Below are 15,474 nucleotides of genomic sequence, written 5' to 3'. Positions count from 1 at the left end.
GATGTAGCTTGCCTCTGACTGGACCTGATGAGAAATGTAATAAATTATAGGGTTTCCTTCTTAAGCCACTGCAAACTGTGATTCTGGGCCATTTTCCAGGAACCTGGGTATGGATCTGGCCAAAGCCAATCACCTGGCCAGTATTCAATTAAAGCTCGTTTTAAAAATTGGCTTTAGGCCAGGCCGTGGTGGCACACGCCTTTAATCCCAGAACTCGGGAGGCAGAGGCAGGCGGATCTTTGTGAGTTCGAGGCCAGCCTGGGCTACCAAGTGAGTTCCAGGAAAGGGGCAAAGCTACACAGAGAAACCCTGTCTCAAAAAACAAAACAAACAAACAAACAAAATTGGCTTTAAACACTGTTGGTGGATTTATTCTGGATCAGTGGGGTTAACCAAGGGGAAAAGGAAGTATAATCAAATGAGTCTTATTATATGGAACCCTGGTGAGACTAAAACTGTTGTTTAGCACAAGAGATACAGAAATTGCTTAGCTCGTGGATATGCTTCAACTTTCAGTCAGATGATCCAGCTGTGAAATGGCAGCTGAACCTCTACAAAGATGTTCTGAGGAATGAAGAACCTTCTAACCCAGAAAAGACGGTGGAGCGTGTGCAGAGGATCTCAGCAGCTCTCTTCCACCTGGAGCAGGTATGGAGCTTTGCTCTGAGGAGTAAGTGAACAAGACTGCCCTGGAGGATAGAAAGCTCTTCCCTGCACTTGGCTCCCAATTACAGGAGACCCCTTGAGGCAAAAGGCAACCACCAGAGTGGATCCCATATCACCCCCAAGTGTTGCCTACTGCCTCCTGGCTGTAGCTCTGTAGCTTTCCCTTGTGCTGTTTATAAGTTCTTGCTATGAATTCAAAATAGGTTTTTCAGTTCTTTGCCATTTGTAAAACAGCAATATATGTCTAGTGGCCTTTGGGAAATGACAGAAACAAAGGACTTTCACACAAGGATGACTTCCTGCTGGGGACATGCTTGCTAACTTCAGTTAGGAAACCAAAATTATCTTAGAGTTAAGATGCCTGAGCTACTCAGTCTGCCACTCAGATGGGCCAGCTGTGTACCTGCTTATGTGACTTCTTCTTAGGTGGAACAGCCTTTGAGGTCCAAAAAGGCTGTATGGCACAAATTGTTGTCCAAGCAGCGGAAACGAGCAGTGGTGGCCTGTTTCAGGATGGCTCCTCTCTACAATTTGCCCAGGTAGGGGCCCCATCATTATTTTTCTGCCAGGTGAGCCAGGGATTGGAATTAAGGTTTTGTCCCAGAGCTGAGCTCTCTGTGGCCCTTACACTTGATCCTGACAATAGAAAGTGGGGTCCTTGGCTCATGGCACCTTGCAGACTGCAGACTATAATGATCTACTAAGCAATCAAGGTAAGTATGGAAGCTGGTGAGATTGCCTCATCCTGGCCTTCATAGCCTCCCAACACACAATAAGGCTCTCTGCTTTTGCTGAGATAGGAGTCTTTGTAAGAACATAAAGGTTTCTGGGAAAAGGGAGCTGTTTTCTAAAGTACCTTAGCCCAAATTCCATCATTCCCTGCACAGGCACTAGGTGATAAGACAAAATTTACTATTCTTGAGCGGAGGCAAATTGCAACCCAAGAATCCTTCATCACAGTGTATCTCCCATCAAGATGAAGAAAGGGGCAGATAGTTGTGGGGCACATGCCTGTAATCCCAGCTCTCAGGAGGCAGAGGAGGATCATGAATGTGACTTTAGCCTGGACTGCATAGCAAGCCCTTGTTTTAAAACAAAGAGGAGAAAAGGCTAGAGAGACCCAAAGAGGCTAGACAGATGCACAATGTACTTATCTTGGTCTTTTGTACTTTGAAGTAAAAATTATGTGAAATTTTGGGGCTTTTTTGTTTTTTTTTTCTACAAACTGTGTAGCATATCTTCTATCAATATAAGGAAGGGAATCTGTATTAGTCCAATTTCTATTACCACAAAATACCTGAGGCAAACTGACTTAAAAGAAAGAAAGGTTGGTTTTAGTTCATGGTTTCAGGGGCTTTAGTCCACATGGTGTCGTCATTTTCAGTCTATGGTGAAAGAGAACGTCTATAAGAGTGAATGTGTGAATGTGCACTGCAGCAAAGCTTCTCACCTAGCAGAGGTGAGGGAGCAGAAAGAGGAGTAGAACAAGGTCCTAACAACCCCTTCAGTGGTTTGTCCCAGTGACCTTGCTCCTACGGCTAGACCTCAACCTCTAAAGGGTCTGCCACCTCCCAGTAACATCCAAGACTGATGAGCAGTCCTTCAATGCATGACCTTTGGAGGGCACTGAAGATCTACGCCATAGTAATACCAGTAAGAGGCAGGGCCTGTATTGACTGCCAGAACTGTCTCTGCATGTCTGGTGGTAAGACCACGTCATCCTTCTCTAGACAGACTGGAAAATATGTGAAGTAGATCTGTAATCAGTCTACAAAGCTGGTGACTGAATAACAACCTTTGATTTATCAATTTCCCAGTCTCTGGGAACAGTCTCACCTGGTCATGGAAAAACAACTGACTTGGACCAAAGCATTCTGAATCCTATACAACAGTATGTTTCTTTAGAATATGAGACCAGGGACCATCCTATGCTTGACCTTTGCTTTTGTCAAATGGGGGATCTTGACCATTATTTATCCAGAATATTCTGCACCTTGCCTTAAACCAGGCGAGTCTTCCTTTTGAGGGTCTTTGAAGATGGTGGGGAAATCACACCTTCGGAGATGTGCACCTGCCCTCTGGGCCTCTCCCTTTGGCTTTATTTGGAGGGGAATGAAGCAACATTAACTCAAGTAGAATTTATGAATAAAAAGATGAAAATGGGCCGGGTAGTGGTGGCACACGCCTTTAATTCCAGCACTCCAAAGGCAGAGCCAGGCGAATCTCTGTGAGTTCGAGGCCAGCCTGGTCTCCAAAGCAAGTTCCAGGAAAGGTGCAAAGCTACACAGAGAAACCCTGTCTTGAAAACATAGAAAAAAAAAGTTGAACATGGAAGCCAGCCATAGGTACAGGGGTTGGAGAAGTCCTCGCATAAACGTGAAGTTGATATTGTAGAAGTGTCTACAATTTTTCTTTCTTTTCTGGAAATAATGAAAACACTAGAAAGCATTCACCATCCTCTGTTGGTCAGAACTCCTGCCTGAGGATGTAGCATGAAGAACCGAGCTCTAAAAAACGCCTGTGCAGGGCCAGGCCAACCAGGCAGAAATCATCCCTCTCAAAAACAAGCATTAAAAAAAAAAAATAATGTTGATGCCATCCCTTCCTGTCTGGGTATTCTTTCAGCGTTCCTACACCTGTATGTGTCAGAATAGTTCACGGAACCCCTGTAAGGAGGCATGACATCCTTAAGCCAGTTGCTCTAGAACCGCTGCCTGGGTTTTCTCTCTAGCATGAAGAACTGTCAATTTGTAACAACCCACTCCCCAAGCAGGCAACTGTGGAGGCAGCCCCTCTTCCCTACTTTGTGATGGTCTACGCTAATGGAATCTTCCAGACTAAATGACGGAAGGGACGTATCTGATCATAGAGATGCTGTTTCTCTGGTGTTGGTGTTTTAAAGAAAACCCTGTATGCTTTTCTCCAGACACAAAATTAACAATTTCTTCCTGATCACCTTTCAACGTGTTTGGCTGGAAAAGGTTAATGAAAAAACTCAGTATGACAGACTAATACCCATTTTAATGGTAATGTAACCTGAAAGACACCAGCTTATTCTCTGCACATGCCTCCTTTCTTGGCCATGATTTAATGTTCCCATAAGAATACATATTTTGTACAATTTTTTTTTAAGTAAAATTCTGATTGGTCAGATTTTAATGGGAGAGAGCAAGATTCCGGTTCTACCAAAACACCAACCAGCACTTAATGGCCACTCTCATCTTTTCCTCCCTTCTCATCCTAGCTTGCTACTTCCTTCACACTTAGCTGTGCTTCTGTAGCTAACTTTCCAGGAAGTCATTCCTGGCTCACAGGAACTGGCATGAGCCAGACACCAGAGCATAGCCCGGATCCCAGAGGCACACAGAAGGCATGCTCACAGCATGGCATACCCAGGTCTTGCCTTCCTAAGTAACCACTGGAGTACCTTGCTGAGGTGTTCCTGGCCTAGGGAAGGTGGGGAAGCTGAAGTGAAGGGTTTACATTTTGTCTGACACTAAACTACAACACGATTTCAATCGTATTACCTGGACAAAGGGCTCATTAAGAAATAACTAAACTACCATCCGAAGCAAGTATTTCCAGACGTGATCTGATCAGCTATTTCTCACTAGAATGGCGATGTGATTTAAAAAAACAAAACAAAACAGTAGAACTAAATGGGGATGCTGTGTCTTGCTCTGATTATGGTGCTCAGAAGGAACTCCAGTATTTACAAGTTATAGGGAAGGAACTATGTGAGCTACTGACTGCCCTGACCAATCAGAAGATGAGAATTGTACAAAAAGTCTATCCTGCGTACTAACCACTAACCACCCCAACTAAAATACCGAGCCCACCAGCTCTCCTGACCCCCCTCTTACCCTTTCATTCAGGCACCGCTCTATTAACCTCTTCCTCCATGGCTATCAGAGATTTTGGATAGAAACAGAGGCATATTCCTTTGAAGAGAAACTAGTACAGGACTTGGCTGTAAGTACCGAACGAACTGGGAGCAGACACGGGTGTGAATGGGTTTGATTTTTGTATCCGTGTTTGTGTATGTTGTGAAAGTCAGGCATTCACAGAGAATGCATGTGGTGTATCAACCTGAAAAGAACAAACTAAATTCTCAGGGTGATGCTGCCAATGGTCCTAGGAGCCAGAGGATGGAATTTCAATTAGAGGTGCTAATGATGTCCTCACCCCATCTCCATCACCATTAACAACTAATGTTTCTTAAAGTGCACAGCTGTGTCATGGGAAGTTCATGCCACCTTAAGTTTTGAGCACCATTGGTTGCAGGAGGCCCCCTGTCCTGCTTACGCCCTGCTAAGACCCCACATCCATAACAGTAGCTCTGCTGTTGGGAAGGTGCATCTAAAGAATGGCCTTTCCTGCACCTCTTAAATCCGGCATGCACTCTCTCTAACAGATGTCATACTCTGAAACCACTGGATGTGGAACACAAGAGAGCAGCCTCATCCTGTCTCCGAGGAAAATAAGCCCTCCCTCCTCTTCTCTGGCCAGCGTGTGGTTCTCTTTTCTCCTTGCTGCTCCAGTTCCTCATTTTCTATTCTCACTTGCCTTTGGCTCTAATCTTCTACTGTTTCTCATTCATTCTCTTCTGTCTGTTTTTCTCTTTGAGCTATCATCCTGTGTCTTTGCCCCCTCCCTCCCTTTCTTTTAAACCACTCTTCCCCATTTTCCTTCCCTTTGGTTTCAGGTCCCTTACTATCCCCCCCCCACACACACACACACACTCACACACTCCTGTTGACTAGAAAGGTGCTGCTGTTGGCTTCCCACTTTCCTGATTGGTGTGAAGCTGGCAGCAAGCGGCATTTTAGCCCTCTACTGCCGAACCATGCACACAGCCTGTATGGTTCTCACCAATTCAAGTCTATCCACCCTGCTGACTTGGCCTCTGCCAGAAAATTTCACTGTTGCCACTAATACCAGCTACTATTTCCCTTTCTATAAAAACAGAGAAGTGACTTGGTAAGAAGAGAGTCTTGCCGCTCCTAAATAGCACCTTTGCAGAACAATGCACATTTTAGGATACTGTGAAGCTAAAACAGAGAGACACATTTTTGTTAGGTTAAATCTAGACTAACACTATGGTAAGATTTTGAATTGGTCCCTTTTATTACAGTATTGAAATAAGTCTGCTAAATTTATCAAGTCATGTTCATGCCCTGATTTTATATACTTGTATCTACATTGTGATGCTTGAAAAAAAAAAAAAACCACAACTAAAATAATACAACTGGACCCCAAATAGCCCCAGAGATTTGTGACTTTTGTCTCACCTCTATCTCAAGCCTGCTCTCCAGAAGAAATTCCCTGCATTGTCTAGAGGGACTCAGTTTCTTAAGTGACAGCAGGGTTCCCCTCCTGAACTGGGGTGCCCACAACTTGCATGAGTTGACTGGAGTCCGTAGCTCTTTCCCTGTGGTCAGCTATTTGCTTTCTTTTATTTCATCTAATTAAACATTGGAATGTGTCTTTGACTGGCTGAGAGAAATGTATCTGTCTGTACCGACCTTGCATCCTCAAGACCCCTCCCCTGAAATAAGCATCTGGTAGAGGCTTCCTGTATCTGTCTGTACTGACCTTGCATCCTCAGGACCCCTCCCCTGAAATAAGCATCTGGTAGAGGCTTCCTGTATCTGTCTGTACCGACCTTGCATCCTCAGGACCCCTCCCCTGAAATAAGCATCTGGTAGAGGCTTCCTTTCTCTGCTTTCAGCCTGAAGCCCTCTGTGCCTTGCGCTTTGCCTCCTCTATTTGCATGCACTCCTATGGTGCCTGCGGGGATCTGTGCCTAAAATCTGTCTGTGTTGCTCTGTGCAGAAATCTCCCAGGGTTGAAGAGGAGGAAGAGGAAGAGACAGAAAAGCAGCCTGACCCGCTTCACCAAATCATTCTGCATTTTAGCCGCAATGCGCTCACGGAGAGGAGGTCAGCATCACCATGGTGTTCTTCCCACAGGCCAGGGATAGTGCTTGGTCATATCTGCCCCTCTGTGGTCAGCAGAGGATAGAAGGGATTTGATAACTGACAGGCTCTGTTCATGGCCACCAGGAAACGCCCAGGGGACAGGCTTCTCATCGTAATACGAGACAGACTAAAGATGGAACGGCCTAAAATTGTGACTTTACTCCTAAATTCCATGTCACACCAATGCTGGCTCAGCTTTTCAGAGTCAAAGTATCTAATTAGTTCACTAGTGCATTAAACTTGGAATTTATATGGTTTTTAGTAGTTTTTTTTTGTTGACTCCAGAACATAGCCTGCTAAAAATATTTTCTCTGTTATTTCCAGCAAATTGGAAGATGACCCCTTGTACACCTCCTATTCCAGCATGATGGCCAAGGTACACCTGGGTTCTCACCACCCTGTCACAGTCTATCTGTCTTTAGACCTCTTGGGGTATATCAAATTGCCATGTGAGCAAGAAGGCTGGGGCTCGGTCATGACACAGGTTCTAGGCATCATGCAACTCTTGCACCGTAAGTGTGACACCTTGAGACTATAGAATAGTGGCAACTGGTGGCTGGATTCATGGTCCAGTTAAAGGCTAACTAAATAGGGCCTACGCACAAAGATGTCTCTACCTCTTCAGCTAGCGACTGGGAGAGGCCAGGAATTTCAGTCTGTGTCCAGACGAAGGACCCAGGCTGGACACTAGAAAAAGGTTCCAGTGTCCTAGAGGAGCCACAGTGACTACAGGCATGCCACCCAGAAGTTTGACAAACTCTGGAATGCTGAATATACATAAGAAAACTGTCCTCGGGTAGAAAAACATTCAGGAAAGAGGAGACAGATGCTGGTAAACAGGAACCCGGATTGCTTTGTTCTCTGTGTCTCATGGCCCTAGTACACAGTGACAATTTAGGGTGTACATCACAGGAATCCCAGTCTTACTTTCACAGCCCCAGTGTATGTCTTAATGGGGACAAAAAGTCCTTGCATTCCTTGTTTCTCATTTACATCAGAACTTTTTTAGGAAAGGGAATTCATATCTGTGTAAAACAGGTCACTGTTGGATATGTGAGCTCCGTGTTCACCTTTTTTGTTCCTTAACCCCTTGGTCATTGCAGAAATGGCATTTAAAGTAGATGTTGCCCTGCAGTGATCAAAATGTTCCTAGTTTTACAAGGCGCTGAGGTCCCAAGGAGTCTATGAGTAATAGCCTGTACCCTGCCCTTGCAAAGTATCATAGAAGTACTGTGCTCATTAGACTCCCTATAACTTGGTTTTCTGTGTCCTCCTTTCCCTACTCCATGGAACCCAGAGTTGTCAGAGTGGTGAGGATGAAGATGAAGAGGAAGACAAGGAAAAAAACATTTGAAGTGAGTTCCCATAAAGATATTAGAACCAGGGCCCTTGCAGGGCAATAGGCTGGGACTTCAGAATGGTGACTGCCATTTGCTTATGAGGGTCACTATACTGCTGTGTCAGCAAATCTAGCCATGACTCTGCCATCTGCCTGTGTGTGTGGCTGACAAACAGCAGGCAACCTGCTCATCAGCAACATCCACTCCCAACTAGGTTGGTTCTGATGGGAAATGTTCTACCTCCCATATACTGTAGTTACAGGCTGTAGAAGGACAAATTTAAACAACCAAAAATGAAAAATCAAGGACATTGGGATGACCTATACTACTCTATTGATAGTAGTTGATAGTAGTTTTTATTTCAAGGCAGTGAAGAAGCCCAAAACTCCTAAAATTATACAATTTTAGGTTCTTGTATTCTCTGATAGGCAAAGGACCCAAAAGTATTTAAAAAAAGTGAATGCAGGTCATCACAATTCTGGTAACCAGCTCTGGCAGAACATGTCTGCAGTATAAATACAGGGACATTTCTTACATTCAGACAAATATAATCAGGTGGACCCTCAAGCATTGTCCTTGTATAACAGAACATTGAAAACAAGCACATTTAAATCTTGCCTTGCAAGGAATTGCTTACTGGGAAATGGAAAAAGCTAGAGCCCTAGAGGCAGCCAAGGAGGAACTTGTCTCCAGGAGAAAGACTTACAGCTTGTCAGGTGGCCTTGCAGGAGAGACTGGAGCTGAGACAGTGGTGACCGACTGCTCCAGACTTTGACCTGCACTGCTTCATTAACTGTGTAAACCCTACCCTCATGCTAGGGCCCTGAAGACTAAAACTGAGAACATTCGCTGGATCTTTCTGCTCTTCTTCCCAGAGTGGCCATATTGAATAAATCTCCTTTTTCTTCTCTTCACTATTAAAATGATAATAATAATAATTTGCTTTGTAATATCAAAGGGGAAAACACTGTTACCTATCAACATAAAGATTGGAAAACCCATCATTCAAGAGTGAGGGAATTATGGGTAGGTTCTTTGGGAAGCTAGGCCGTGTCTGAAAATAAAATGTAGAGGTTTGCTTGATTCAAATTGTGTGCATTGCCTTTCTTAGGCTATGAAAGATTTGCTCTCAGTGTACCTCGCCAGGTTGCATTTACTCAAGGGAAACATGGGCAGCAGATAGGGATGGGGGCACTGGAGGGGCTGAGAGCAAATCTTCCCATCTGATTCTTTTTCTAGGAGAAGGAGATGGAGAAGCAGAAAACACTGTATCAGCAAGCGCGCTTGCATGAGCGTGGTGCTGCCGAGATGGTCCTTCAGATGATAAGTGCCAGCAAAGGTGATGGCCCTGTTTCTAGGTAGACCCTGGGTGACTAGCACAGAGCTAACACACCATGACCTGCAGTCACATTAACAAGCCTGGAGAGAGCCCTGGAGGTATAACTTACCACCTCTTTCCTTGGTGATTCAATCAAATCTTCACCCTGGCAGGTGAGATGAGCCCCATGGTGGTGGAGACACTGAAGCTGGGGATTGCCATTCTGAATGGAGGCAATGCTGGTGTGCAACAGGTAATGTGCCATGGTGGATGGTGAGGAGCTCCTGGGGTACTTCCGTTTGACAGTTCTCACCGATGAAGTTGGATTTGCTCCAAGAGGGCTGGCCACCCACAGTTGCTTGGCTGGTGTTTGTCCTTCATGCCCAATTATGTCAGAGTAGCTGGGGACACAGATAAAAACCACAGCTGGGAGTCTGCATGCAAGTGTGTACTTAATAAAAAGGTTGTTTTTTTTTTTTTTTAACCTGGGATTAAAGGAATAAGACATTGCATTTTCTCTCAGATTTTCCCGCAGAATTGTAAATCCTCAGAGGATGATGTTTCTGAAGCCTCTGGTGTTTATCTCAGCCCTTTAACCTGTGAGCAGCTTTACCACACAAGTAACTCACATACTGCTATTCATTCATTTATTCCCTGTTCGTTAAACAGTTGCTAACAGTTACTTACAAATTGCTCACAATGCCTGGTTCTGCTGTAAAGGCTGACGTTATTACCGTGAGCAATAAAACTAAGTCCTCATTTGAGAAGCTCACACTAGAGGATTTTGAGTTCATAGCCAGCTTGGGCTATATAGTGAGTGAGACTCTGTCTGCTAAACCCCAGGGTCAGAGATATACCTCAGTGACAAAGGACTTGCCTAACATGAGCAAGGCCCCATATTCAATTTCTCAGACTACAAAATAAAGCAGCAAAGCCTCCTAGCTCACTGGTTACTTTCTAGTGAGCATAAGATGAGACAGTCAGGATGCAGACCGCTGCTAGTCACTCAGTGTCTGAATTGGAACTGGTTGGAAAATATAGGCATGCATGAGTAGCTCCTGAAGCAGTGGTTCTCAAACTATGGGTCACAACCCCTTTAGCAAACCTCTTTCTCCAAAAATATTTACACTATTATTTATAACAGTAGCAAAATTACAGTTATGAAGTAGCAACAAAAATAATTTTATGGTTGGGGTGTTACCAATACCCAGTTACCATACTGGGTTTCAGTATGAGGAAGGTTGAGAACCATTGTGACCTGAAGCATCTCTGTGCACAGAGTTCAAACAGAACTTTAATATTCATAAAGGTATATCCCAGAGCCTTTGCAAGTCTCTGAATTTGTAACTATCTTACACATAATGTTTTCTTAGTCTTCAAATCTTCCCAAGCACTTTCTCATTAAGAATTGTTATTTTTCTTTCTAATTTTTACTTTCTTTTTTTTTTCTGCTACCACATATCAGCTAACTAACTTGCAGCCAGGTCTTTTTTTTAAATATACAAAAATTTTATGTCACAAAAAACTCCTCCTTTCTAAAAACTGAGGCCGTAGGAACAAAGTAAACATTTCTGTGCTTTGAGCCAGGCCCGTGGCTCTCTCAGCTCTTCCTATAAACACCACTCGCACAACGAGCAACTGAGATTGTACCTCAGCACCAATAAACATTCCAATGTCACCATCCTAACACCCATCCAAAGCAGTAAAGACTTTAAACAATAAATCCACAAATGTCAAAGGTCTACTACACTGTACTGAAATAGCAAAAAAACAATAAGCCTCTGTACAATAGAATCTGACTTCCCAAGTAGACGGTTTGACTCATGCATATTTTTTCTTTAATTGTTAGTTACATGTATGCATTCATATAAGCATATAAATACAACCTGCTTAGTCCATTTAGTGTTGCCCAAATGTATGTTTTTAGGGCTGACCACTTGGTATTGGATCACCTATCAAGGGATTCATCCTTGGGGAAGATTGATTCTCTCTCATCAATTGTCTGTAGTTGTTAATTGTCTGTAGTTCTTCATCTAAGGATAGGACCTTCTTTTCCCCAAAACAGATTGGCATGTCATCTGGTGGTGATACTGTTCAGGCCTTGTTTAGGCAACCTATTGTTGAGATGTCACGGGTGCAGCTTCCCTGTACTGTAGGGAAGACAGTCTCACAGTTGACATCCTGGTCCTCTTGCTCTTATAGTCTTTTGGCCTCTTCTCAGATATTCCCTGACCTTGGTGTAGAGGTTATATTTCCTCATCTACACCAGTAATCCTGAGATGTAGCCCTAAGTCTGCTTTTGTGTGCTTCCACGGCAGGGATTTGCCATTTCTCCATCAGGATGAGGAAGACCATCAGTTGTGACGTAGTTCTCACTGCTTCCCTCTAAACTGTCTCTCCTTTGCAGAAAATGCTAGATTACTTAAAAGAGAAAAAAGATGCTGGATTCTTTCAAAGCCTTTCTGGTCTTATGCAGTCTTGCAGGTAAGTATGGGGAAACCACTCAGCATTCTTAAAAACAAGTGAAGAGAAAGGGGGACAGGAAGAGGTATACAAAAATCAGCTACCTTACCATGGAATTGTTGAGAAGATCCAGCAGTTACCTACCTTAAAATCCTAGAGAGTGTTCACTAGCCTTCCCTCCCCTTCCCTTCCCCCCTCCCCTCCCCACCCCCTCTTCCTTCCTTCCTATGTTAGTTTCCTCAACCATGCAGACCTCCAAAAGTGAAGTCAAGTAAGTAATAGAAAAGAGGAGGAATATCTCACTCTGAGTGAAGGTTATTTTCTTTCAACCCATGAGACAGCTTGTAATCTTTTCCCCCTAACAATCCTTTGATGTTGAATAGGTATTTGGTAAGAATATACTTAGATACATCCATTTTGACAGAGGTCTATCCTGGCATGGGAACAAAATTTTGATACAGACTAAAAAGCAAAGCATCAAATTATCAGTGGATCTTACCCATTTGTAAGCTGCCCATCATGGTTGAACCCACTTTTGAATAAATATCCAAAAGTCCTGAAGCTACCACACTAGCTCATTTTAAAATGAGCTAACAATCTAAGAAAAATGTCAGAAACCGGAGTTACAATTACTTAACTCATTTTCTTCCAGCTATCAAGAGTTAAGATAAAACATGATGTCTTCCATTTGAAAATTTGGAGAATGAACATCCTTTCAGTAGACTTCATAATCTTGCCAATCTTATTTGATTGGATAAATCAAATAAATCAATTGTACCCTGAGGCAACAAGGAGACCATCTGAGCTGCAGCATAACCCCTTGTTCTTACCTCTCTCTCATATGTGTGTGCGTGTGTGTGTGTGTGTGTGTGTGTGTGTGTGTGTGTGTGTGTGTGTGTATTGCACTAACAGTCTATTAGTTTATCATCTCTCTCAGGAAAAGTAAGTGTAATATTACCAGGCCTGACTCACTGAAGATAGAATAGCCTCTGTGGACTCAGGGACGGCAAAAATCAAGACAACTGAGTTCTACGTTGCTCATGAAATCTCCATTAGGTCTCTAAGAGTTCTCTCAGTATGCTGCAGCACTTGATACTGATAAATTTGTTTATAATTCATCCATAATGATAGCACAGAGGGACAAGTGACATACACTTCATTGCCAGATGACTTCTCACAGAAGTTTTAAGGTGCTTTAATGGGTTTGATTATTACACAAATAATACATTTCTGTAAAATACTTAAGCAGAAGGAAAATTAAAACATTCAACATGGGTGTTAAGGGATTAAAGTGAGACTTAGAAATGCATGGCACCAATTTAGAAGCAAAGCTTCAAAGCAACAAGGACCAAATGTCATTTCCTATGTTCACCTTCCCACCTGCCCTGTCCCCCAACCCAGTGCATCAAAATCCAAATAGCAAAACAGCAGGATAATTTGGGGTTTTTAAGCAGACCTTTTTTTTTCTTTTTTTTATCCCACAGTCTGGGATGGGAAAAAACAACAAAGCTAGAGCCTGGAGAGATGTCAGAAAAGATACGAGCATTGTAGCTTTTACAGAGGGCCTGGGTTCAGTTCCCAGCACCCACATGGTGCCTCACAATCATGTATAAACACCTGCCCCAGGGGAATCTCACAGCCTCTTCTGACTTCCATGGGTAACAGGCATGTACATGGTACATGCAGGCAAAATATTCATACACAAAAATAATTTTTTTTAATTTTAAAAAGAAAAATAACAAAGGTAGCAATAAAAATTTCATTGGTTTCTGTTTAAATTTTTCCCAAGTTTCAGAAATCATGAGTCCCCAAAAAGGAAATTAAAAAAAAAAAGTGCTAATATCTCTCTAGTCTGCAACCATGTCCTCTGAACACCAGCAGAATTAAGGCTAATGTTAGTCTTCACAGGCTCATCAATGCATGTCCCTAAGAGCAATACCATTATAAAACATTTTGCTCTAGGACACTTTTCAGACCAGAGAAAGAATGAAACTATTAGGAAAACAGAAGAATGCTTACTTGGAAGTAATCTGATCCCACAGTGTTCTCATTCCCAGCCTGGGTGGTGGTACTGGAGCTTCTTGCCTCAACAAAACTTGACTGTAGCTAGGAAGGTAGGGAAAAATGGGAACAAGAGCAGATGCCAACTTTTCACAAATTTAGGGACACCATTGCACAGAAGCTTAATTCTAGCTGCTACTGGCTTTTGAACAAAGCAGGAACCATAAAAGGGTGTGACCTTTGAAATCTTAGTTTTCTAGCTCTCTTCTCCAATCTTCATTCTAGACACTAGGGATCACAATTTCCTGTGATCTTTAGAAAAAGGAGCTAGTGGTAAGAGTGTAGCTTAAGCAATCTCAGACACAACTCATCTCTTCCTCATTTGGGAAGGGTTTCTAAACCTTCACCCATAAGAAAGGATTCAAATTGAACAATGACCATCACCTCTCTGTGCATATAACAAGGTCTGTGAGCTGTCACATCCATAAACCACAGTGCTTGGCACAAACCCAAAGCACTTTGGGCTTTTTTTTTAACCATGTTGTTATGTGTTGGTCTATTTATGATAATAGAGAGAGAAAATATTCTTTGTAAATACATTGACATTAGAAATCTATTTTTCCAGTGTGGTTAGCCCTGAACTTTGTTTTCTTTTGTCAATTAAAAGTGTCCTTGATTTGAATGCATTTGAGAGGCAGAATAAAGCTGAAGGCCTGGGAATGGTTACAGAGGAAGGAACACGTAAGTAACTATTGAATGCCAAGGTCATCCCCTTCTGGTTAAAATATTAACTCTTTCTAATCAGAGCCTTTGCATGTAATTTCTTTGTCTTCAAAGACTTGTTCCATTTGAGCCAAACATTTCTATGTGCAGTGTTGCTAAGGTCAGCATCCAGGCTGGATGTATTCCTAGAGTTAGTTGTAATTGAAGAAAGTTTGTTACAGTATCCATGGGTTTCTTACTTTGTATTTTCTCTTTTCCCTCTTATCACCAGTCATTGTCCGTGAGCGTGGTAAGTGTGAGTTCCTACCATGTGTGCAAATCCTAAGAGACCGGATTTAATTGCTTTGGTATAGACACAGCTTGGGTCTAGTGGTTGCATGTCAAGTTTAACGCTGCAGTTTGATGCTTAATTAAAGAAGTGCCTTCTATCTGTAAAGCATGGGTTATTATGGGCTGTGAGCCACTGACTGATGTTGCACTAGTTGTTCTCATTACATGATGTGTCTTGGGGCTAAACAGTTTACTGTTTGGGCTGTGTACTCTGCAGCCTTGGCTCCCAATTAGTTGGGTTTATCAACACTAGTCCAAAGGCCCATTTCCAAACCCTTTTGGAGTCATTTGCATTAGAAGGTTTTCCTTGTTGAGATGTTGTACAAATGCTGATGTACATATTATGTTTTCAAGGTGAAAAGGTACTCCAGAATGATGAGTTCACACAAGATCTCTTTAGATTCCTACAGTTGCTCTGTGAAGGACATAACAGTGGTGAGTGGAAACAACTGACTTGTCAATGGAAAACAGCATTTGTGTGCACAATTCTCATTCAGTTCAGTGGACTCCACTTGATTCAGATAGTTGCTTTCTCTCTTAGTAACTGTTCTATAGCTGTAAAGAGACACCATTATCAAGACAATTCTTCTTTTGGAGCTTTCTTACAGTTTTAGAGTGTTGGTCCTTGACCATCTTGGTGGGAAGCAGACAG

The 15,474-nt window shown here is 42.8% G+C and overlaps 1 protein-coding gene across 1 annotated transcript in view; it reads left to right on the top strand.

Moving 5' to 3' along the window:
- Ryr3 (ryanodine receptor 3) overlaps positions 1-15,474 on the top strand; it is a gene marked incomplete at its 5' end in the record, with an annotated part of 626,824 nt that overhangs the window by 575,787 nt on the left and 35,563 nt on the right. Inside the window, 13 exon segments of the mRNA XM_037205092.1 lie at positions 517-648; positions 1,093-1,205; positions 4,542-4,638; positions 6,502-6,608; positions 6,972-7,023; positions 7,945-7,989; positions 7,991-8,002; positions 9,227-9,326; positions 9,479-9,558; positions 11,713-11,789; positions 14,437-14,510; positions 14,764-14,781; positions 15,177-15,257. Of these exon segments, the coding sequence (XP_037060987.1) occupies positions 517-648; positions 1,093-1,205; positions 4,542-4,638; positions 6,502-6,608; positions 6,972-7,023; positions 7,945-7,989; positions 7,991-8,002; positions 9,227-9,326; positions 9,479-9,558; positions 11,713-11,789; positions 14,437-14,510; positions 14,764-14,781; positions 15,177-15,257 (988 nt within the window).

This window comes from Peromyscus leucopus, chromosome 4 (assembly GCF_004664715.2).
Source record: "Peromyscus leucopus breed LL Stock chromosome 4, UCI_PerLeu_2.1, whole genome shotgun sequence".
Lineage (NCBI taxonomy): Eukaryota > Metazoa > Chordata > Mammalia > Rodentia > Cricetidae > Peromyscus > Peromyscus leucopus.
This window is presented reverse-complemented; position numbering and strand designations above follow the sequence as displayed.